Source organism: Neoarius graeffei, chromosome 5 (assembly GCF_027579695.1).
Source record: "Neoarius graeffei isolate fNeoGra1 chromosome 5, fNeoGra1.pri, whole genome shotgun sequence".
NCBI lineage: Eukaryota > Metazoa > Chordata > Actinopteri > Siluriformes > Ariidae > Neoarius > Neoarius graeffei.
The window spans coordinates 85,310,372-85,333,360 of NC_083573.1; the positions used below are offsets into that span (position 1 = coordinate 85,310,372).

The 22,989-nt window shown below is 42.4% G+C and overlaps 1 protein-coding gene across 5 annotated transcripts in view; it reads right to left on the minus strand.

Moving 5' to 3' along the window:
* The window catches only part of pard3aa (par-3 family cell polarity regulator alpha, a), a 1,023,559-nt gene that overhangs the window by 843,787 nt on the left and 156,783 nt on the right, over window positions 1–22,989 (minus strand). For all 5 annotated transcript variants that reach the window (XM_060922480.1, XM_060922479.1, XM_060922478.1 and 2 more), the window contains exon 2: window positions 15,607–15,708. In XM_060922480.1, coding sequence (XP_060778463.1) covers window positions 15,607–15,708 — 102 coding nt within the window. The remainder of the gene's footprint in view (window positions 1–15,606; window positions 15,709–22,989) is intronic.

Here is a 22,989-nt window from a genome sequence, read left to right on the forward strand (position 1 = left end):
ACATACGTAATTGGTGCGGCCAACGCACATTCGGATATTTCGTACATCATCCGTGCGTGTCAAGTAAGTCGGCCATGCATTGGCCGTACGGCGAGAGGGCGTCAATCGCACGAAAACTCGGGTATATAAAGCTGCAGGGGTGCCTACGGCCATTTGTACACATAGGCTTTGATTGAGAGAAAACCCAATTTCATTTAATTTCATTGCATCACTTCAATTCAATATGCCAAAGGCAAAAGGGAAGAGGAGGATAGAAAAGGTGGTGTCAGACACGGAGGAGAGAGAGAGGACAAGGAGCAGTGAGGAGTAGGATGAAGACCACGACAGTGGCCAGCAGGTCAGGAGTTTGAGACGAAGTCTTTGCGGAGGGATTGCCATTTTCACAGTGAGAAACCAAAGTATGCCGAAATATATATACCCCTCTCCAATCGCCGCAGTGCGACAAACGAACACCGTTGGTACGCACAACGTACAGATCATGCGCAGTTCTTGCAACCTTCATATGAAGCCTGCATGGAACGCACGGTCAGTACGATTAGTACACGTTTGAAGGTGCGTTGGCTGTACGAATGAAGCGACAGCCGTACGTCCGAGCAGCCTCAGATTTCGTGCGTGGTACGCACGTTCGACTTCCGGGTTGTACGTTGGGTGCGCGGTGATCTTACTCCTTCATTGTCACCACAACTACGTTCTCCACAAACCAAAAAAAAAAAAAGCAGCGATTTGGGAAACGCCAAAAATCGCACGGCCAAAAAAATCGTACATCCGGTTGTGACCGAGGCTTAAATGAGTACACCCGCTTTGAAGAGTAACATTTTAAACATCTCAATGAACACAATTTCCAAAATGTTGACAAGACAAAGTTTAATATAACATCTGTTTAACTTATAACGCGAGTACACATTTTTTCAGTTTTACTCAAATTAGGGTGGTGCAAAAATGAGTTCACCCCACAACAAAAACTACTACATCTAGTGCTTTGTACGGCCTCCATGATTTTTAATGATGGCACCAAGTCTTCTAGGCATGGAATGAACAAGTTGGCGACATTTTGCAACATCAATCTTTTTCCATTCTTCAACAACGACCTCTTTTAGTGACTGGATGCTGGATGGAGAGTGATGCTCAACTTGTCTCTTCAGAATTTCCCAAAGAAAATAATTTTACACCACAAAGGTGAAGGCTACAAGAAGATCAGCAAAGCTTTATTTATCAGTCAGAATACTGTAGCAAAAGTGGTACAAAAAAATTTAAGAAAGATGGAACTGCAACCATCTCACAGAGACGTCCAGGTCGTCCACGGAAGTTAACGCCTCGACAGGAGCGTCTTCTGATGAGAAGGGTTGAAGAAAATCGGCATGCAAGTTCACTGCAGTTATCTAAAGAAGTAGAAAGACAAACTGGGGTGACTATTTCCCGTGACACAACACGGCGTACGCTGCAGAGGAATGGCATGCGTGGATGACGTCCACGAAAGAAGCCTCTCCTAAAGCCCAGGTGCAAAAAAGCCCGCCTAGAGTTTGCCAGAGCCCATGCTGACAAAGATGAAGACTACTGGGACTCTATACTCTGGAGTGATGAGACCAAGATAAATGTTTTTGGAACTGATGGCTTCAAAACTGTATGGCGTCGCAAAGGTGAGGAATACAAAGAAAAATGCATGGTGCCTACAGTGAAACATGGTGGTGGCAGTGTCCTTATGTGGGGCTGCATGAGTGCTGCTGGTGTCGGGGAGCTGCATTTCATTGATGGCATCATGAATTCACAGACGTATTGCTCTATCCTGAAAGAGAAGATGCTACCATCACTCCGTGCCCTTGGTCGTCGTGCACTTTTCCAACAAGACTAAACACACATCTAAGGCCACTGTTGGATTTCTGAAGAACAGGGTGAAAGTGATTCAGTGGCCAAGTACGTCTCCTGATCTGAACCCAATCGAACACTTTTGGGGAATTCTGAAGAGACAAGTTGAGCATCACTCTCCATCCAGCATCCAGTCACTAAAAGAGGTCGTTGTTGAAGAATGGAAAAAGATTGACGTTGCAAAATGTCGCCAACTTGCTCATTCCATGCCTAGAAGACTTGGTGCCGTCATTAAAAATCATGGAGGCCGTACAAAGCACTAGATGTAGTAGTTTTTGTTGTGGGGTGTACTCATTTTTGCACCACCCTAATTTGAGTAAAACTGAAAAATGTGTAATCGAAGTTATATTATTAACCTTACTTTCACGTTATAAGTTAAACAGATGTTATATTAAACTTTGTCTTGTCAACATTTTGGAAATTGTTTGTGTTCAGTGAGATATTGTTTAAAATGTTACTTTTCAAAGGGGGTGTACTCATTTACGCTGAGCACCGTAGATCATAAAAAGAATTTTCCCGACACCCAATTATTTTTGTTGAGTGGACCAAAAGCTACCGAATTCGAATCACAAACTTCAAATTTATTCTTTTTTTTTTTTTAAATAGAACAATTAATGTATTTAAGGCCACGTGGCCCTAAATTCCCCGTTATTTTTTCCTGCTTCACCATGACTCAATTCAAGATACTACGTCATGCATGACGTGGTGGGCTTTCCCCGTTCACGCAAGGCACTGTGTGATACAAATTTGAAACAGGAGAGAAAAACGGAGGACGCGAGTGTGCGAATGAAACGTGAAAGACCGACCACAGTAAAGGAAAGCGAGAAGACGATGTTACCATGAGAAGAAAAGCCCCGTTTCTGTTTGAGAGTACGTCGTGCGCATTCTGGCTGCCGCTTCTCACCGGAGCTTTTTATTTTCTCTCTTTTTTTTTTTTGTGTAGTTTGATGGGGTTTTTTTGTGTTTGAGTGTTTTGTCTGCCGGTTGTGGTGTAGCTCCGGACCCAGTTTTGGGCGTCGGTTCCCTCCAGGCCTTGGTTCGCCGTTGGTGATGCCTGTGCTCCTAGCCATGGACTGCAGTTAGCTCGCTGCTCATTTTAACATAGTGGCTGTCCAGCGCTCTGTGCAGTAGCGCTTTAGTGCTTGGTATGATGTTCCGAGCTATGTTGCTCGGTGGCGTCGCGGCAGCTGTGCAGGCGGTTTGGGACATACCGGCGCTCTGCGTGGCGGTGCGTCTGTGCTTGCTTTGTGGATCCGTGGCATGGTGTTCTGAATGATGCTGCCCGGCAGCGTGGGACTTGTTTTCGTGCGCCTTTTGGTAGGACTGTGGCTGCTATACCATCGGAATGACATCCTGATCTCTATTTGGTGGACTTTTTTTTTTTCCTCTCCACGCCCTATAATTGTAAAGCGACCTTGGGTTTTGAGAAAGGCGCTATATAAACTGAACATATGCTATTATACGAAGGAAAGGAAACGCAGGACCAAACTAATAAATATCGGTGGTCAGCGAGCACCTCTGTGTGATCAGCTGTTCGTTTAGCGACAGAATGATGGAACTGTCAGTGCACGCTCAAAGGTAAACCTGTAGATGGCAGTAATGCAACACTGTGGACGCCAGCTGCCGTAAAACCCAAAAACCGATGACGATAAGCGTTCGCATGCGCATACGGACTTCCTCTGTCTGCTTGACTGCACGAAGCGAGCAATTTCATGCACATTATTTGCGAGGGAATCCCCTCAAATTAAATAAATTCCCAGCCACAGAATGTTTTTTTTTTTTTTTAAGATATTACAAAAACAAACATGCATCACAATAACCAAATTTCAGACGGAACTAAATTTCCCTATGATGAAATCAAAAGGCCGTCTAGCTTTAATAATGTACAAGCCAGAATTTTCTACACCCCTTGAATGAAGGATGAGTAATACTGAAAAGCAGAGTGAAAAAAATTGTGTCAGTTGTGTTCTAGGATTAAATACAACGAACCATCCATCATTTCCAACATGTCCAAACAACGCCCAATTTCAACTGCACATGCACAAACATCTCGGCCAATCACAGAACACTCGTCTTTATAAAGGGCTTTTTTGTTGGTTTTTTCCCCCCCTTCAGTCCTACTTGCAATAAATGCCATCATTTGTCATTTTTACTGACTTCTCTTTTTCAGGCAAGTTTCATTCAAAAGCATAACACAGTGTCTTGCAAAAGTATCCCCCCCCCCCCCCCCCCTTGGTGTTTGTCCTGTTTTGTCGCATTACAAGCTGGAATTAAAATGGATTTTTGGAGGGTTAGCACCATTTGGTTTACACAACATGCCGACCACTTTAAAGGTGCAACTTTTTTTTTTTTAAATTGTGACACAAACAATAATTAAGATGAAAAACAAATCTGGCGTGTGCATAGGTATTCACCCCCAAAGTCAATACTTCGTAGAGCCACCATTTGCTGCAATTACAGCTGCAAGTCTCTTGAGGTATGTCTCTATTAGCTTAGCACATCTAGCCACTGGGATTTTGGCCCATTCCTCAAGGCAAAACTGCTCCAACTCCTTCAATTTAGATGGGTTGTGTTGGTGTACAGCAATCTTCAGTGAAATGGTACCAACTCCCCATTTTAATTCCAGCTTGTAATGCGACAAAACACCAAGGGGGATGAATACTTTTGCTAAACACTGTAAAATGGAAGCAATGGTTAAAAAAAAGGCAAGAACTTTCTTTGGAAAATGTTTTTTTTTAACAATGTTTCATTTCAGTGTCTTACTCTCTATAATCCATTAGAATATAATAATTAAGTTGATAATAAAAGGTAAGCGTGTGTCGACCTCCTGTCCTCTAACTGATCATTAACAGGACGAGATGTCATGCTGAACCGGTCTTTAATTATGTTTCCCTCTAATCCTCTCTGATGAAGGTTTAACCGTGACCTCAGTCTGCTTCGAGTTAAAAATTAAACCAAACCCTTCACCTCTGCTGCTATTTACATCGCACGAACAGAACAATCGTGGACTATAATCAGTCTCATCTCGTGCTGAGGAAACCCCAGAGTGCAGCGAGATCGTCTCGACGGCAGTACGTTTTTCTGTAACCCGTACACACGATGGAGACTATGAACTTGTGCACATTACAGTCCCGGGATGACATTTATCAGCTCGTATTTATTTGTAATCAGACACACTATGTATTACATTACAGGCATTTAGCAGATGCTCTTATCCAGCGTGACATACAACGTACCCAGGGTTAGGTTCCTTGCTCAAGGGCACTTCAGGCATTCCTGCTGGTCCAGGGAATCGAACTGGCAACCTTTTGGTCCCAAAGCTGCTTTTCTGTTCATGAGGCCATGGCTTCCCAGTTAATGAGCAAGCCATACCCTTGCCTCAGTGGATAATTTCACCTGGATACTATAGTTTTGTACCAACAAGCTGTCGCTGGGATCATAAACTTATCCCAGGATTCACAGTCTACTCACGCTGATCATTTCAGCACATTACATTACATTAATGGTATTTCGCAGATGCTCTTATCCAGTGCGACATACAACGTACCCAGAGCAGCCTGGGGAGCAGTTGGGGGTTAGGTGCCTTGCTCAAGGGCACTTCAGCCATTCCTGCTGGTTCAGGGAATCAAACTGGCAACCTTTTGGTTCCAGAACCATTAGGCCATGGTTTCCCCATGTACGTACTGAACGGAGATTTCAATGGGGCTCCAATAGGAAACCTTTGGAGTTTATTTCCAAAAGAAAAAAAAATTATATATATATATATATATATATATATATATATATATATATATATATATATATATATATATATATATATAAAAATATAAAACACACATACTACACGTTATTTACCAGCTGGGAGGTCCGTATGGTGAAATACCGTGACCGAGGTCTTGAAAGTACTGAGCGAGGCCCTCTGGGCCGAGGTCAGTATTCAAGGCCGAGGTCACGGTATTTCACCATACGGACCGACCTTAAGCTGGTAAATAATGTATTTATTTTTTTCTTTACCAAATTCTAACAGAAAACGAGAGCGCCCGAAAGGGAAAACCAAGCCGAGCCGCCATTTTGAATCCTCATTCACGGCTGTCATGCAAATGGCTTCCTCCTCAGTATACAAGTGCACTTCCATGGCAGGAAAATAACTACATTTTGCTGCCTATGTCGTCCCCTATTTATACAAATAGGAGTCATTCAGGATTCAGCCATGTTTTTGCTCGGCGTTAGCAAGTTAGAGGTTTTTAGCTTTCTCCTGAAATGTTTTCTTTTATTTCTTCTTCCTCAGGGTAGTAAAACTCGCTTTCGCTGTGAACTAGGGGTGTCACGGTATGAAAATTTAACATGACGGTTATTGTGACCAAAATTATCGCGGTGTACGGTATTATCACGGTTATTTGAGTGGGCGTGGCTCAGGTTGAGTGGGCGTGGTTCAGGTTTTCAAGTTTGGACTGTGGACAAGTGGATCCTGACCTGGAGATGCAAGTACAGTATGTGGAAATAGGGAGCATGCAGCAATGGGTTAAAAAGTGCAGTGTTTATTATATAATGTAAAATATATATATATATTTATATATATATATATATATATATATATATATATATATATATATATATATATATATATATAAATAAATTCTAATGAAAACTGCCGTTTTCAACATCATGGTAAAGGTTAGAATGGTGTTTACCTCCGGATAGCGCAAAACACCACAGCTAGACACATTTTAAAATGCTAGCAGTGGGAGCACTTCGCAATAAAGATCATTATCAAAGTTTAACATTATTGACAGTCGGATACAACTGTTGTATTTTCCCTCGACCCGAAGTCATACGTTACTTCGTGTGTTTCACTGATCCATTTTCACCGTCTTGTGGCGAATGAAAGTTTAGCTGTGTAACTTAGCTTAGAATGGTGATGTTTACCTCAGAATAGCGCTGACCACAGCTAGTGCTAGATGCATTTTAAAACTGCTAGCAGTGGCCGTCTTTCAACAATAAAGATTATCATCAAGGTCTAACATTATTGACAGTCGGAAATAATTGTTTCATCTTCCCTCGTCAAAAGTCAAAAGTTACTTTGCGCATTTCAGCTAAAACATACACGTTAACCACCTTGCACTTGCTGTACAGACGCTGATGATGGTCTCGCAGATGAGTCATTAGATTTGATGTATTGCTGCCTTTCGCTGACACCTTTTTTCTGCACACTCTACATGCAGGAGCACCGTCATCAACAAGTTGTCCCTCCGAATTTTTGAAATATCCAAAATATTTCCACACTTCCGATTTTATCCGCTTGGAAGGCGGATAGATGTCTTCATCTTGATGACCACCACAGTCTCCTCCTTCCGCCATGCTTGAACTTCGGACAGTGAGTGAGTGAACTTGAGTGGCGTCGGCGGGAAAACTCGCACGAAAGTTCAAAGTCTCGCGAAAATGGAAGCTATCGCGGTTTTGACACTCAGAAGGTTATGGTCACCGTCAAAATATTTTAGCGCGGTAACCGTGTACACCGGTAATCGTGACAGGCCTACTGTGAACACTGTCGTTATCGCTATCCATGCTGTAAAATTAATGCTGTTCTCCTGAGAAATGCTGGCAAAAATTTATAAGATTTTTGATAACCTTATAAATAATCCTTAGTAAAAAAAAAAAAAAAAAGATAAATGTTGACAAAAAAGTGCTACTATGTTGTTTGTTGTTGTGAACGAGCGAGTCACCAGAGGTCCGTAACCGGGGTCCGTACCGTAGAATACGGACCTGCTTGCCAGCCAATCAGAGCGCAGGATTTGATGGAAACCGGATCGCGAAAAAAAAAAATATAAATATATATATATATATATATATATATATATATATATATATATATATATATATATTCATTCCTACCGGTTACCTGACACCGTCTTAAAATAACATTTTGAATTTCCAGGATGACTCCCATGTCATTTTGAAATCTTGTTCAAAACTTCCAAAAGTGCTGTACACCTGACGACAAACTGCTACACACTTAAGCCTAGGTCACAACCGGACGTATGATTTTTTGGCTGTGCGATTTTTGGCGTTTCCCCAAATCGCTGCGGTTTTTTTTTGTTCGTGGAGAAAGACGCACGTTGGCTGTAAGTTTATCTTGCAACCTGAAAAAAACGTAAGCGCCCGTAGAGTTTGTTTGACATGACAAAGAACCTCTGCGGCCGGTCTGCGGCCAGTCTACGGCTCGAAAATCAGCACGTCACACGTGCGCCCTCCGCGTGTTTCTTGCACGTAGACCGGCCGTAGAAGCACGTACAGCCGGTTGTGACCGAGGCATTACTTAAGAACTGAGCAAGGGCCTAAAACACACTGCATTAAAACTGCAGAGGTGTATCTATTGATCTGTAAACTGTTCTAAATCATTAGAGAAGCAGGTTTGGGACCAAAAGGTTGCTGGTTCAATTCCCTGGACCAGCAGGAATGGCTGAAATGCCCTTGAGCAAGGCACTTAACCACCTCATGCTCCCAGGCTGCTCTGGGTTTATAGTACGTTGCTCTGGATAAGAGCGTCTGCTCAACACCATGAACGTAATGTAATGTACAGTTCAGTTTCGACGCGCTGTAATGACATGCTCTGAAAGCCAGAGGGCTCGTGTGGAACAGTTTGAGTGTAAACCCTTTTGATATGACAGCACTGATTACAAGACACGTGTGTCCTAAATACCTGCTCAGACTGAAGCCCAGTGATTTGTAAAATGCCTTTCCAGTGTATTAATGTGAACCAGCGCAATTACTCACTCATACACCAGTCCAAAACACAAGTAGTGCAAAAAAGTACTAATACAAACGACGAGGTGTGCGCGCGCGCTTGATCAATGATCTTGGTTAAAAATGTCATTTCAAAAATGCATCATATTTAAAATAAAGGATTTAAAACCAGTCTGGTTTTCCAAGCTTATAAACATGAATATTTTCTCATCATATTTAAAAAAAGTGTGAATCAGTAATTGTGTTAGGAACAGTTGCTTTTTTTTTTTTTTTAATTCCTCTTAATTTATGAAAACCAGACAACGTGAACAATCCATTCTTAAACTATTTATGCAGATTATTTGCAACTGAATAAACTCTCCATGGCTTTGTTTCAACCTCCGAACTGGGATCGCTGCCCATGACATTACAGCTAAACCCTCTTAACGTAACGTCCCCCAAAAGGATGGCAATTACACTATTTAAACAGCCTGTGAGGTCTTTACCGAGTCCTACTTTTGACAAAATCTCGACACGGAACTTCATAAATCAGGTAGCGCTCCAAACTCTAAAGGCCAGCGGTTCATCGAGCGAGTCTCGCGATTTATTGTGAGCATGGAGATCAAGAGAACAGATAACTGTAGACAACTAAGCTTTCTGTTTTGCGATCATCCGTTTCTTCAGCTGGGTCAAGGAAGCTCGGCATATATTTAACCGCATCTCTGCAGAGTGCTTTCAGACTGCCGAAGACATGAATCACTTTCTTTCCTCTTCTCACAGATGTAGGACTCTGCCATCTGTCAAACGGCTGGGAATTAATTGGAAGTCACCGTTGTTAAAGCCGTTTGGCGGAAGCAAAACGAGAGACGCAGAGTTTTATAAGGGTGTGTGAGGTGAGAATGGATTGAGACGGCGGAGTGTGAGGAAAGGAGGAGGATGATGAAGAAGAAAAGAACAGATGATGTGGGAGGAGTGTGAGCTGGGTGCTGGAGTCCTCAGAGGAATCTCTCACAGCAGTGCTGCAGGTGTGTCACAGCAGACACGTTACCATGGCAGCCGGCAAATCAAAAGAACCCACCTCTTCCAGGATGAGAGGATCAGCTCTTCAAATGCGTGCACACACACACACCTGTACGAGCTCGTTTCTCACCTACACAGAAAAACAGCCAAGGAGACTGTCACCATCTTGGCCAAGTGTGTGTGCGCTCGTGACAAAGGTAGTGAGGACAAATCCAAGGATTATCAGACAGAAACCGTACCCTTGAGTGATTCCTCAAACCCATCGAGGTTATGCTTGAATTGGATTTTTTGTCACATCTAAGTAGATTAAACAAGCTGCTGAATTAAAGGGGGGGGGGCACGTCCGGTAAATATTGATGTCACAGGTCAGAACTGTAGGTCAGGTGGAATTTTTCAACTGAGGTTAGAATTTTCAACCCAGTTCATAATTTGCGACTTGTATTAGTATCGGTAATCGTATGGGCCCGAGTAAAATTCAAGGATTAATTTCACGAGTGATTTCGAAGTTTTTCGCGACGAGGGCAATTTCAAAACTTCGAAATCACGAGTTAGATTGATCCTTAATTTTACGAGGAACTTTTTACGATTACTTGGCTTATAATATAAAGGGCCAAATTCATACTTCAGAAGCCGTTCAAGTTCACAACATTTGTCATTCACGTTTTCTGAACCAATCAGGGCGTGAGACTATCTTGCACATTTGAATCAGTTTCTAAAGCGTCTTTCATGACAACACGGTGACACGACACGAGGACCGCATTTCCACAGAATATCATCATCTTGTTTTGTCAGGCTTTTGGACTTGTTTGGCTTTTTACCCATTCCAACGAACTAGCCAATAGCATTTCAGAAATACAGCCCCCCCGGGGGGGGGGGGGGGGGCCTCCTTGATTGACCAATCAGAACTGAGTAATTTGGCCCCATGTATTATAAGGGAGATTTATGCCACTTTTCCACTACCAACGCGGCTGAGTCGGGCTGAGCCGTGCGGTGCTGAGTCGAGCTGAGCGGGGCTGTTGGAGTTGCATTTCGACTACAACCGCGCTGAACCGTGCTGGCTAGAAGTGGGTGGACACATTGGGTGGAGTTAGCGAAAGTGGGTGGACATCACGTGATGTCGTTAGATGGCGCAAACAGTGACATGAGTGAGCTTTTAAGCGTTAGTCTCACGACCCGGATAGTAAACAATAAACATGGAGGACATGGAGTCGTTAGTGTTGCTGGTCTTGGTGCTGTGGCTTGTTGTCACCGACAACGCCAACAGATACTGGCAAGAGCGTATAGATGAGGCGAGGCGCATAAGGCTTCATAATTCTCGTAATTCTCCTTCTTCCGGGTTTACAGTGTTTACAGATCCCAGCGTGCTCGCGGGGCGTGTGTGGGCATGTGAGGACACTCCTCCTCACCAATCAGTGCACAGGAGAGTGTCTCCTCACGCCCCTAGCCCCACTCGGCTCGGTTTGGCTCGCTTCAGCCCCACTCCAAAACCGTGCGAGTTTTGGGTGCTAAGCAGGGCTGAAGCAAGCCGAGTCGTGCTGCTCTGAGGTCGTCGAAACGCGAGCCGTGTCGGGCTGAAGTGAGCTGAAAAAGGGTAGTGGAAAAGGACCATTACTGTATCTAGGGTTCGGATTTAGCAAGTTTGTATTTTAAACTACTTGATGACGTAAGACTGGACTCATGAATAAATTCAAAATAAATAAATAAATAAAGCAGTCCAAATCCTGTGCTCTTATTGGCTGGTGAGCGGGTCCGTATCCTACGGTACGGACCCTAGTTACAGACCTCTGGCGACTCGCTCGTTCACAACAACAAACATAGTTGTATTTTTTGTCAACATTTATCTTTTTTTTAATAAAGATGTATGTATTAGATTATCAAAAATCTTATAAATTTTTGCCAGCATTTCTCAGGAGAACAGCATTAAATTTTACAGCATGGATAGTGATAACGACAGTGTTCACAGCGAAAGCGAGTTTTACTACCCTGAGGAAGAAGAAATAAAATAAAACATTTCAGGAGAAAGATAAAAACCTCTAACTGTTGCTAACGCCGAGCAAAAACATGGCTGAATCCTGAATGACTCCTATTTGTATAAATAGGGGACGAAATAGGCGGCAAAACGTAGTTTTTTTTTCCTGCCATGGAAGTGCACTTGTATACCAAGGAGGAAGCCATTTGCATTACAGCCGTGAATGAGGATTCAAAATGGCGGCTCGGCTCGGTTTTCCCTTTCGGGCGCTCTCGTTTTCTGTTAGAATTTGGTAAAGAAAAAAATAATATATTATTTACCAGCTTAAGGTCGGTCCGTATGGTGAAATACCGTGAGCTCGGCCTTGAATACTGATCTCGGCCCAGAAGGCCTCGCTCACTACTTTCAAGACTTCCGTCACGGTATTTCACCATACGGACCTCCCAGCTGGTAAATAACGTACATCACTCTCTCCACCGCAATCAATCATTGCTGGTCTCGTGGTTAAAATGTTAGGTTAAGAATCGGAAGGTTCCGAGTTTGAATCCTGGTCAAGCATGAGCAAATAGAAACCCTATGGGTACATGTGGCTCCTGCTTATAAATAAAATTATCTATGAATACAATGTTATGAAAAATATATATATTTTTTATGATACTTGAAATTAAAAAAAAAAAAAGTTTGATGATTTTATTGACACTCTTGGGGTAGAGGTTAAAGCAAATGTTTTAAACACCCGGTCAGCTTGTAACCGCTCGGAACAATAAATGAATTTAAAAAAATAAATAAATAGATATCACAATATCCATCATATCCAAAAAGTGTATTGTGGAATGTAATAATGCTCAGCTCTATTCACAACACCACTGCTCCATACTCACATTAAACACATGTTCATCTTTTAAGTGCGACAAATAACCACAATTACACACACAGTATACCACTACAGTATTTAACCAAATTACAAGTCGACATAATTGGGGAAATTTGATTTTAAACATGTTTAAAATGACAGAAATTTAGTTAAATGTCCCCAGCATTCCACTGTTGCTTTCAATCATGCAAAGTGGATGCCTAAAAGCGAGAACATAACACCTGACGACTAACTGCACACCACCCTAATCGTGCACTCACAAAATGAACCTATATTACACACACACACACACACGTTATATAAAAATAAAAACAAACAATTACTCCACATGTATGAGAACAGTGAAACAGCAGTGAGGTGTACAGTTGGAACGGCTGAATGGTTCAAGGTGAAGGTGGGACTTCATCAAGGATCTGCTTTGAGTCCTTTCTTGTTTGCCATAATGATGGATAGCTTGACGGACGAAGTGAGTCACCATGGAACATGATGTTTGCCGATGATATTGTGATATGTGGTGAAAGTAGAAAGGAGGTTGAGCTGGGTTTGGAGAGATGGAGGTATGCATTGGAACGAAGAGGAATGAAGGTGAGCAGTAGCAAAACAGAATACATGTGCATCAATGAGAATGGGGATGAGAGTGTAGTGAAGACGCAAGGAGTGGACGTAAAGAAAGTTGGTGAATTCAAGTACCTGGGGTCAACTGTGCAGGAAAATGTGGGCTGCGATAGTGAGGTGAGAAAGAGAGTGCAGGCAGGGTGGAGCAGTTGCAGAAGGATTTCGGGAGTCCCAGGAAAAGTGAAAGGTAAGATGTATAAGACAGTAGTGAAACCAGCTGTGATGTATGGATTGGAGACCGTACCCTTAACAAAGAGACAGGAGGCAGAGTTGGAGGTGGCGGAGTTGAGGATGTTAAGGTTTGCGATGGGAGGTTGGACAGGATAAGGAACGAGCACATCAGAGGGACAGCACATGTGGAGAGCTTGGGAATGAAGCTAAGAGAGATGAGACTGAGATGGTACGGACACATCCTGAGAAGAGATGCACAGCATGTTGGAAGGAGAATGTTGAGGATGGAGCTGCCAGGCACACGAAAACGAGGAAGGCCAAAGAGGAGATACATGGATGTGGTGAGAGAGGACATGAAAGTGGCAGGTGTGGTAGAGAAGGATGCAAAAGACAGGGAGCAACGGAGATGAAAGATCCGCTGTGGCGACCCCTAATCGGGAGCAGCCGAAAGAAGAAGAAAAAACAATTACTCCACGAAATTGAGTCGTACACGAGTTGGCTAAAAGCGACGTACGACAAGATTGAGTGGAATAACGGTTTTATTCTATCCACATTCACTGGATTTTGAAAAACAGCACATTTTTATTTTTGGCAAATCCGATAAAATAAAAATGTTATACAAAACGTCAAAAAAAGTCATAATTTCCACTCAGGCGGACTTCTTTATAATAAAATAAATAAATAATTTTTAAAAAAGCCACACACAGTCAGTCAATGGCTGCACAAATTGACTTCAGTGGGGTTTTTTTGTTTGTTTTGCCGTCTTGCCGAGGTATAGAACAGCTTTAGACAATTCTATCTTGGATATTTCAGTTCTGTAATTTTCAAACTTCTTTGAGCTTTTGAACCAGTCTAAAAATATATATATAAAATATATTTTTTAATGCTTAAAGATGAAGAACGTAAACAAACCGATGAAATGAAAAAAAAAAACCTACAAAAATAATTATTTAAAAAAAAAAAAAAGCACACATTATTTTCATACCATCAAATACTTTCCTGCCATATTTTGTTGCTTTTTGTTAAGTTATTTTTGGGGTTTTGTTGTTGAGCCAAGTTTTTATTTCATCCTCGGTTGGATCAGCACGTGATTGCTCCTGTCCAATGACTGCGGAGATCTACAAAGCTTTCAGTCATGTCTGCAAAATATTATTCCTACACAGTTAATCAGGAAGTAATGGATTACAGCTTGAAAGTTCCTGCGCACTCCAATCAACTCAAAAATACACAATTTAAATAGGAAGCAGGCTTCAGTTACATTGTGTTCACTATAATTTCCAGGGGTGTCAATAATAGTCGCACGTGCGTTTTTGTTGAAAATAACTATTTCTTGATAAGGGATGTGTTTTTCTCTGAATAAATGCATCTCATTGGATTTTTCCAGTGTGAGATGAAGCGAGTTCACCAAAAGGTGGATTTTTTTTTTCTTTACTCTTTACAAGAAGTCCCAATAATCGTAGCAGGCACCGTGTGCATGTTATATTCATCTCTGTAGGTCTACAGTCATCTCTCCTTTCTTCCATGTTCATCTTTGTTGCAGAGACAGAGAGAAAGCAGGACTCATCTGAAACAAAGCCCATGCTGCTCTCGATGATAATTTATGTCCTAAATTGCATCACCCCCATCTCCACAGCGCTTCAGTTTGGCAGCGTGGCGGCCCTCATGCATTTAAGATGACGGCGATTATTTTAAAATCACTCGCAGATAAGGCCTTCAAATCAGTAAAAGGCGCATTTGTGATATCTCGCTGCTCTTTTAATCTCATGAAATATGCATTTGAATAAACAAAACCTCAGTAAAACCATATGGGTTCAAAGAGCCAAGCTGGAGAGCCAAGCTGCGTGAGCAGATCAGCAACAGCGTAGTGTGCAGTTTGTACACTGCAACATGCATCTCAGAACTTGAGTGCATTAGTGCTGGTGTTAATCATCATCAAACTGTGTGCGTGCGCACACACACACACACACACACACACACACACAAAGAGGAACATACTATGACTCGCCACTAACTGTGATTAAATAGCAATGCGATAATTCACAACACGCCTTCGTGATGACATCATCCCAGTGATTTTACAGCTTCGCCGCCACAATAAAGAAATTCTTTCAGGATAACATACTGCCAAAATGCACGAGTGGTCCTACAAGTCACAAATTAGACAGTGACACACACTGACTAACGACAAAGAGGAAGTAATGAGATAACCGTCACTGCATGAGCCAGGTGTCCTGGCCTTTCCGGAACATGCTGGAGTTCAGCCGGCGTTAGCACGGGACTCGGACGTCACGGTAAACCCTCACACCTGCAGGTCTTCAGGACGAAGTTGGAAGTTTCAGGATAAGCTAGTGTGAATAAGAAACCCACTCACCCTGTCTTTATCATCAGCAACGTCACATAACACATCATCCAAGTCCAGGATGCCTCCATCACCGTGCTCCAACCGGTGAACCTGGATCCAATAGGCTGGGTCCTACAGACAAAAAGAAACAGAGGTTAGCAAAAGACAGGTGTGTATCAGGACGGGCAACAATGACCGATTAGCCAGAGGTGTTCAACTAATAGACCCCTTCGCAGTAAACGTCATTCATACGCAAGCGGAAATTGCGTGCGCAGCTTGGACTCAAAAAAGACTCAGCAAATGCCTAGTTGTGTTGTCGGGTGTCAGAATCGTAGCAGTGATGAGGTTAAAATGTACAGAATTCCAGCAGGATCTCACCCATTCCAAAAAAAATCGCTGACGTCTATGGCTACAAGCCATCAAACGTGTAGACTGGGATGAAAGCACCATCAAAAATGCGCGGGTTTGCAGCGCCCACTTCATCACAGGTAAGATCAGGCTATTTATTAAATCTCTCTTTTTTTATTCTTTCTAGTCTTCGTTTATTGATGTAGCAAAATACTTCGGTAACGTTTGTCTGATTAGCTGGGTCATAGTTACACAGTGTAATGAATATTGTTAGCATGTTAACTTAGCTTTGCATGCAATTGTGTTTGTAGGAGAGGTCTTGCTTGACTCAAGCAGTCCAGATTTTGTGCCGTCGTTATTTGTGTATGCCGAAAATCACAATTTTAAAGCAAGGATGGAAAGGTAAAATTGTGTGCAGTCACTCTAAATGCCAACTTGCGTTGACTGCTCTAACCTAGCTCCCGCCCCGTTCAGTTTCATTTCTGCTCTCTGCCTCTCGCTTTTTACGCAGCTCTGATTTCTCTTAGCTGCACTCTTGACACTATCATTCCTTTCCTGCCATTACCTCCTGCAAATTGCTGTTTAGTGTTGGGATTTGCTGTTGTAGCTAAAGCCACATCGCCATCACATCACTGGCATAATTTGATTAAAACAAATGAATATGAATGTCCCATTGTTAATCAAGTTGTAGTCTCGCTGTAACCAGAATGTTGATGGCAGGCTACTTTTGTAAATAGGTTTTTTTTTTTTTTGAGTTTGACATTTTTTGTAAATAGTATGACTGCCTTCAGGTATCAGAGGAAAACTTACTAACATCGTCCGTCCACTCTTTAATTAAATGCGGATCTGGTAGGCGATGTCCACTTGTTAGAGTTAACTTATTTATGTAGCATTCTCGATCTTGTAACGACAATCATTTTGCATAATCTGACAGCTCATAATGCCGGTCTATGGGCAGCGCCATTGTTTCTGGGTCCAGGCTGCGCGCGCATCCTGGCAACGGTCGGTTTGTTTACAAACATGCGAAGGGGTCTATACAGTATACTGTTAGAAAAAAAAACCGCAAACCCAAAACACAATAGCACGACAGGGTTAGTCAAAATTATGTGAACACTAATGGATTATTTTTCTCCTGCAGATAGACATACGCCGTGGGTGACAGATTAAACGGTACTGTTGCTCGCTGGTTTGTGTGTATTTAACACGATGAGACCGTCCTGTAAATCATCTTGCGCGTATGATCTATGTTTTGTGAATAAATGGTTTCTACTACTTAAGTGTTCACATAATTTTGACTAACCCTCTATTTCGTCTCTGGATTTGAACACAAGGTAGGTGTGGCCTAAAACAGGATTTTATTTATTTATTTATTTTTCTATTTTTAACAATATGTCCCCAGGAACACTGCACGTAAACAGAAACCCAGATGTTGAAATCCCTGCACTATTTGTGAAATCTGTCTCTTGCAGCTCCTCACTCCAGGTCAGAATCCATCAAAATCACTCTCAACTAGAGAATTTCGGCCTTAATGCACACTTAATGCATGAAACGCATTCCTATTTCCAGTGTACTCAAAGCCAGTGCACTGGCACTGCTATGGAAAGCCAATGAACTCCAAACCAAACATAGCTCATTACGATGACTGATGAATTCTCTCAAGAAAAAAAAGGGATGCGTTCCTAATCTTCAACTGTTCACAGTTCCAGTAAGCCTGTACACTCAGCCTCCTGTTCTTCAAGGTCAGAAACGGAACGTGAACACGACAGTGTAAATGATGATACATACAGGACATTTTTTTCGATGGAGGAACAACATGAATTATTTTCCCTTCTAGCAGGTTTCATTCATTTGGTTCAACAGCATGCGATATTGTTCGCATATCGCTTATCCTACGTGCATTACATCACTCTACCCAGTGGACAATGAGCGTTGAATATGGTTTACGATACTGCATGGTTCTCAAGACATGTCACACGTAAAACGTCCATGCTAGCGAGAGACTGGGACGATTTGTAGACAAACATGGCTGCCAGGTTTGTTTAGTTAAATACGGAAGATTTTGAGAGAATTTTGAAAGAAAAAAAAAAAAGACGCATTGAACACCCAAAAGGAATGCGTATGTGTAATAATCATAATATTGGCTGGCTTTTTTTTGGTGGTATATCAGATGCATTTCATTCACCTAGCACGATACTGAACTCGTCTTTGACTCATTCGGTGTACTGGTTAGCACTGTTGCTTCACAGCAAGAAGGTTCTGGGTTCAAGCCCAGTGGCTGACTGTGTCAAGTTTGCATGTTCTCCGCGTGTCCGCATGGGTTTCCTCTGGGTGCTCATCTTCGACTCATTCAATATCACGCTCGCTGAATGGAATACATCTGGTATACCATGGTTTTCTGACCCTCACAGAAGTAAAGAATGGTTATTTGAGTTATTGTCAACTCCAATCAGTCTGGCCATTCTTCTCAGACCTCGCTCATCATACACACAACCGCTGCTCACTTTATTTTTGGGCTTTCCTCCATTTTGCTGTTTGATGTGAACGTTAACTGAAGGGTCATTCCATGTCAAATCTCCGAATGCTCCCACTCGACCATCTCAGGTTTGGCTGAAAAAATTCCAGGAGGTTCATACACTTCCCAATCGGAAAAGTCCCAAAGTTTAGCTCCCAACTCCTTATAGTTTTGTCATAAAAAATATTTTTACAACTAACCTCGGACCTGTTTTGAGCAGAGTTTTTTGGGGAGCCACTCTGAGGTGGGGTTTACATTAGACCGTATCATCAGATTAACGTTTTTAAAAACGATTCGCGTGCACACAGCAACGCCAATACACGATTCGCGTGCACACAGCAACGCCAATACACGGATACACTCGGCTCCGCAGGCATCCTGCGCTCCAAATCACTCCGCCCTGAACAGCGAGTGCCCTCTGGAGGGTGCGCACTCCGGCCCTGCGCAGCTCACAGAGCGCGCGAGTGAAGCACACGAGCAGTGATTCGGGACTGAGCCGCTGTGTGTGTGATCTCGGTGCATGTCGGGCATGCGCGTCACTTACCACTTGCAAGTGGAAGGATGGCAAGCCTAAAGACAATCATAACTACACAATGGGCAGTATTTGCATCAGTATTTGCAGTATTTTCATACTTTTATACTCTTTAATGAAAGGTGATACAAGGCGGAAGTCCGCGCCGTTTTTCAGCAGTCGCGTCACATGACCAACGCCAGCGAATCAGGAAGGTGGATGTCACAGTGACGTTGTCCAATGACGACGCCAGTTAGAGCTCAGCACAGCGTATCCGCGTATCTCAAATGTTTACACAGCACCGGATCAAATACGAACTGGGTTGAATACGTGGGCTCTGGCGGATTCCCGTTTCCCGGCATTTTAATGTAAACGGACAGTGCATCCGCGAAGAAAACGAGACAGATACGGTCTAATGTAAACTTGGCCTGAGATTGCTGTATCTAGAAAAGTATTTAAGCTAGGTCCTTCACATTTTCAAGGGTCAAAATCTGGCACCAGTACTTGTAGAATAAGGACTTTTACATGTGTGCTTTTGGTTTATCATAGAATTCTGGGGGCTTGAATTTGCTCGGAAATTCTACCCTACGCTCTGTGGCAGCATATCTGAAGGACTGTGGAAAGTGCAATTTCAAAGACAGAGGCTTGATATTGCACATACACCTTCCCGTATGGACCCTTCCCACGTGACGTCACGACAAACGCGGCCGCCATTTTGGACATGAACTACCAGTAGTCTACCACAGCCAACAACGAGGAACGACGGCGAAGCATCGAAAGGAATATAGCCATCAAAGAAAGTTTTTACTTTCAGCAAGACTTCCATCATGCCATTATATTGTTGTGCACCTGGATGTAGTAACCATCAACACACAAGGCAAGATTTATCATTTTATCGGATCCCAACAGATGCTGACCGACGGAGAAGATGGATGGTCTCTAAAATATTGGCAAAATTATGTTTATTGACATAGCAATCGTGTGTAACGGGAAGCATTTGCATATCCGAAGTGTTGTGTTTACATCAAAGATAAAATAAACCGATATGACAACGACTGCTGCTGCCAGGTTGGGGACACAAACTAGTAGAAAGGAAGTGTGCCAACAGACTTCCTTAGTGGTCGATTCTGCTTTAAGGTAAGATGCATTTAATTATTCGTCTGCTGTGGGTTTGGAATCGGTAGCCTGACCGATTCGTTCATGTTTGTGGTGCCATTTGTTTGTTGACGCGTGTTGAAATGGAAGATTGGTTGTTGACATGATTTCCAGTGATGCTTTGGTGCTGCTGTGGATCAGACGTGTTGAGTAGCCTGACTGTTTTTTTTTCTTGCGTGTGGTATCATTGTTGACGCGAGGTTGTTTTTTGAACATGCCAATGCGGACGCGATTTCCCCTGATGAGTTATGACTTCAGATGCGATGCATGTGTGGAGTCCGCGTGATATGTGCCCAAGATAGGCTTCTCATGTGTTTGGAGATCCGCGCTCTGAGACAAGCGCAAGCACCCCCCCCCCAAGGGAAAAAAAGGGGACCCCCCCGAAAATATCGGCATAGTTCGAACACTGGGTTGGAGAAAGTAATGGCAAATAGTGAGTGCACAAACCATAGAAGGTAAACTGTACACAGCGCCAGGGCAGTGTGATGGTATGTCTACTTTTAGATTGTGTTAGCTTATCAATGAACACACTCGTCACTCGACGAGTTTCACGTCTTTACGACGGATACTTAAATGTGTGTTAGGTATTATTGTTGCAGTCTAAGCAGTCACTGTAGCAGCTAGATGAGCGAGAACCAAAAGGGTCTGTGCCATAAACCGTTATTTCTTCATGTCCAAAATGGCGGTCGCGTTTACGAAGGTCACGTGAGTGAAAAGGGTCTATACCGTATACTGTGTACTTTGTATTTTAAAACTGCCTCTCTATGATGAGCGGTTTGGAAGACAGATATTCAAGTTTAAAATGGAAAAAAAATTCATTTGGTGACGTTTTCGGCATGTTGTAGCAAAAAAAACGGCAGCATCCACCAACATAAAATTGACTGTTTTAGAAAGATTAGATGTCTGTTTTTAACATATCCAAAACTTGTGATGGTGTTCTGCCTTATTTTTGCAAAATGATTTTTTGAAAATGTGGAGTTCGCATACACGTACAGCATTCATGGCCTATGAAAGCATTTTCAAATGCTAACAGAATGCCCTGAATTTACGACACGCAGCTTAAACTCAACAAAATGCTTCATTTGGTCGATGGTAAACTACACCTGAAGGAAAACCTTTAGATCAGGGGTGTCAAACTCAAATACACAGTGGGCCAAAATTTAAAACTTGAACAAAGTCGCGGGCCAACATTGAACAAATGAACCTTTTAATATGGACCCAAACAAGTTTTGTTTTAACATTGAATATGGAACAAGCAACACTTATTACTATACAATACAGGGTTTTTTCTAGAAAAATTTAGTATGGCCGGTTGTCCCCCCCGCCGTGCAAAGCCTTTGAAAAATGCTCCAATGGGACATTCTGAGGCTATCTGAGAGGGAAATTGTAACAAATTGTCTGTCAACATTGAAAAAGAAAGAAGTAATCTTCTTCTGCCCCGGACAGTCTTTGGCTTTCTTCCGCTTCGTGCCGCGGGATGACATCTTTAAATGCCCAAGTGTCAACAAAAACAACTCGCGAACTACTTCTGTCAAAAGCTCCCGCGCCGGTGGGTGAAAGGTCATTCAGTCTCGAGAAATCTCGCTCTACAAGTCAGCTGACCTTGTATGGAACCCATGTCAAATCTCGCGACAGCAGCCGCAACAAGTAAACAAGGCGCCTCAGTCTGGAAAACGCCAATTCGGATTGTTTTTGCACCGTCTGGCGGTGTATCTACTATGATTGGAATATTTTTGGAGCAATTATAACGTATTTGATGATCAGACACATTGTCACGTAGTGTTGCTGGGATGTTTTCACGGAGTCGGTAAGAGGGCGCATGCCGAGAGTAAGAGGGCGCAGCGCCCCTGTTCCCCCGTTTAGACAAAAGCCTGCAATATATAACAATAGTGCAGACATGCTAAATCGAATTAAAAAAAAAAAAAAAAAGGCATTAATTTATTAAATGAAATTTAAATAAAAATCATATGCCTCTTTTCTATTTGCAGCCTTCTGATTTAAATATCAAAATAAACTTTTTCCACAGGCTAATAATTTTAAAAATAAAACAATAATAAGTCAATCAACCATTCAAGCCCATGCCTTGGAGTAGCAAGAAAAAGTGCATAAAGAAAAGGTTAATTATTGCTCAGTTTGCTACACACTGATCTAATCTGATGTGCCCAAGCCAGATACCTGGCATCTCTTCTTGGATGCTAGTTCATCAATGTCTGGGCTCAGGCTCTGAGCTGAGGAAATCCTCAGTATCGAGCGAAGGTATTCTTCCTCCCACCTGTCCAGAAAGCTCCGGTTTTCTGCCTTTCTTTTCACCATTTTTGGGAAGGGGTAGCACGGTGAAAGTTGTAGCGTGAAGTCACCATGGCAACTGTCCGTTTGTTGTTGAACGTTTGGACGTCCTACTGCGTTTCTGGGTCCTGTCCTGATTGACGTGCCAAAACAACAGCAGAGCATTATGGGATTTGTAGCATTAGCGGTGAATGCACTGTATACACAAATCCGACGAGTAGTCATTTGGGATTGCCTAGTGGGCCAAATATAATTACACCGCGGGCCAAATTTGGCCCGCGGGCCAGAGTTCGACACCCATGCTTTAGATACTGAAATATTGGCGCGCCAATACGGGTGAAAACTGAAACTTGTTTTCATTACAACATTTCTGTTGTACCATAATTTAGAAGAAAACGCAACCTGTACGTTTCGGTTAGTATTTATCCGAGATTAAAAAGTCTTGGACAGTCCAGTAGAATTGATTATGATTTATTATTTATGACACTTCTTGAATTTATTAAATTTAACTATATACACAATAGTTAATATATTTATATACTTGTATACTATTATATACTATAAACAAAACTATAAGGAGTTGGGAGCTAAAATTTGGGAC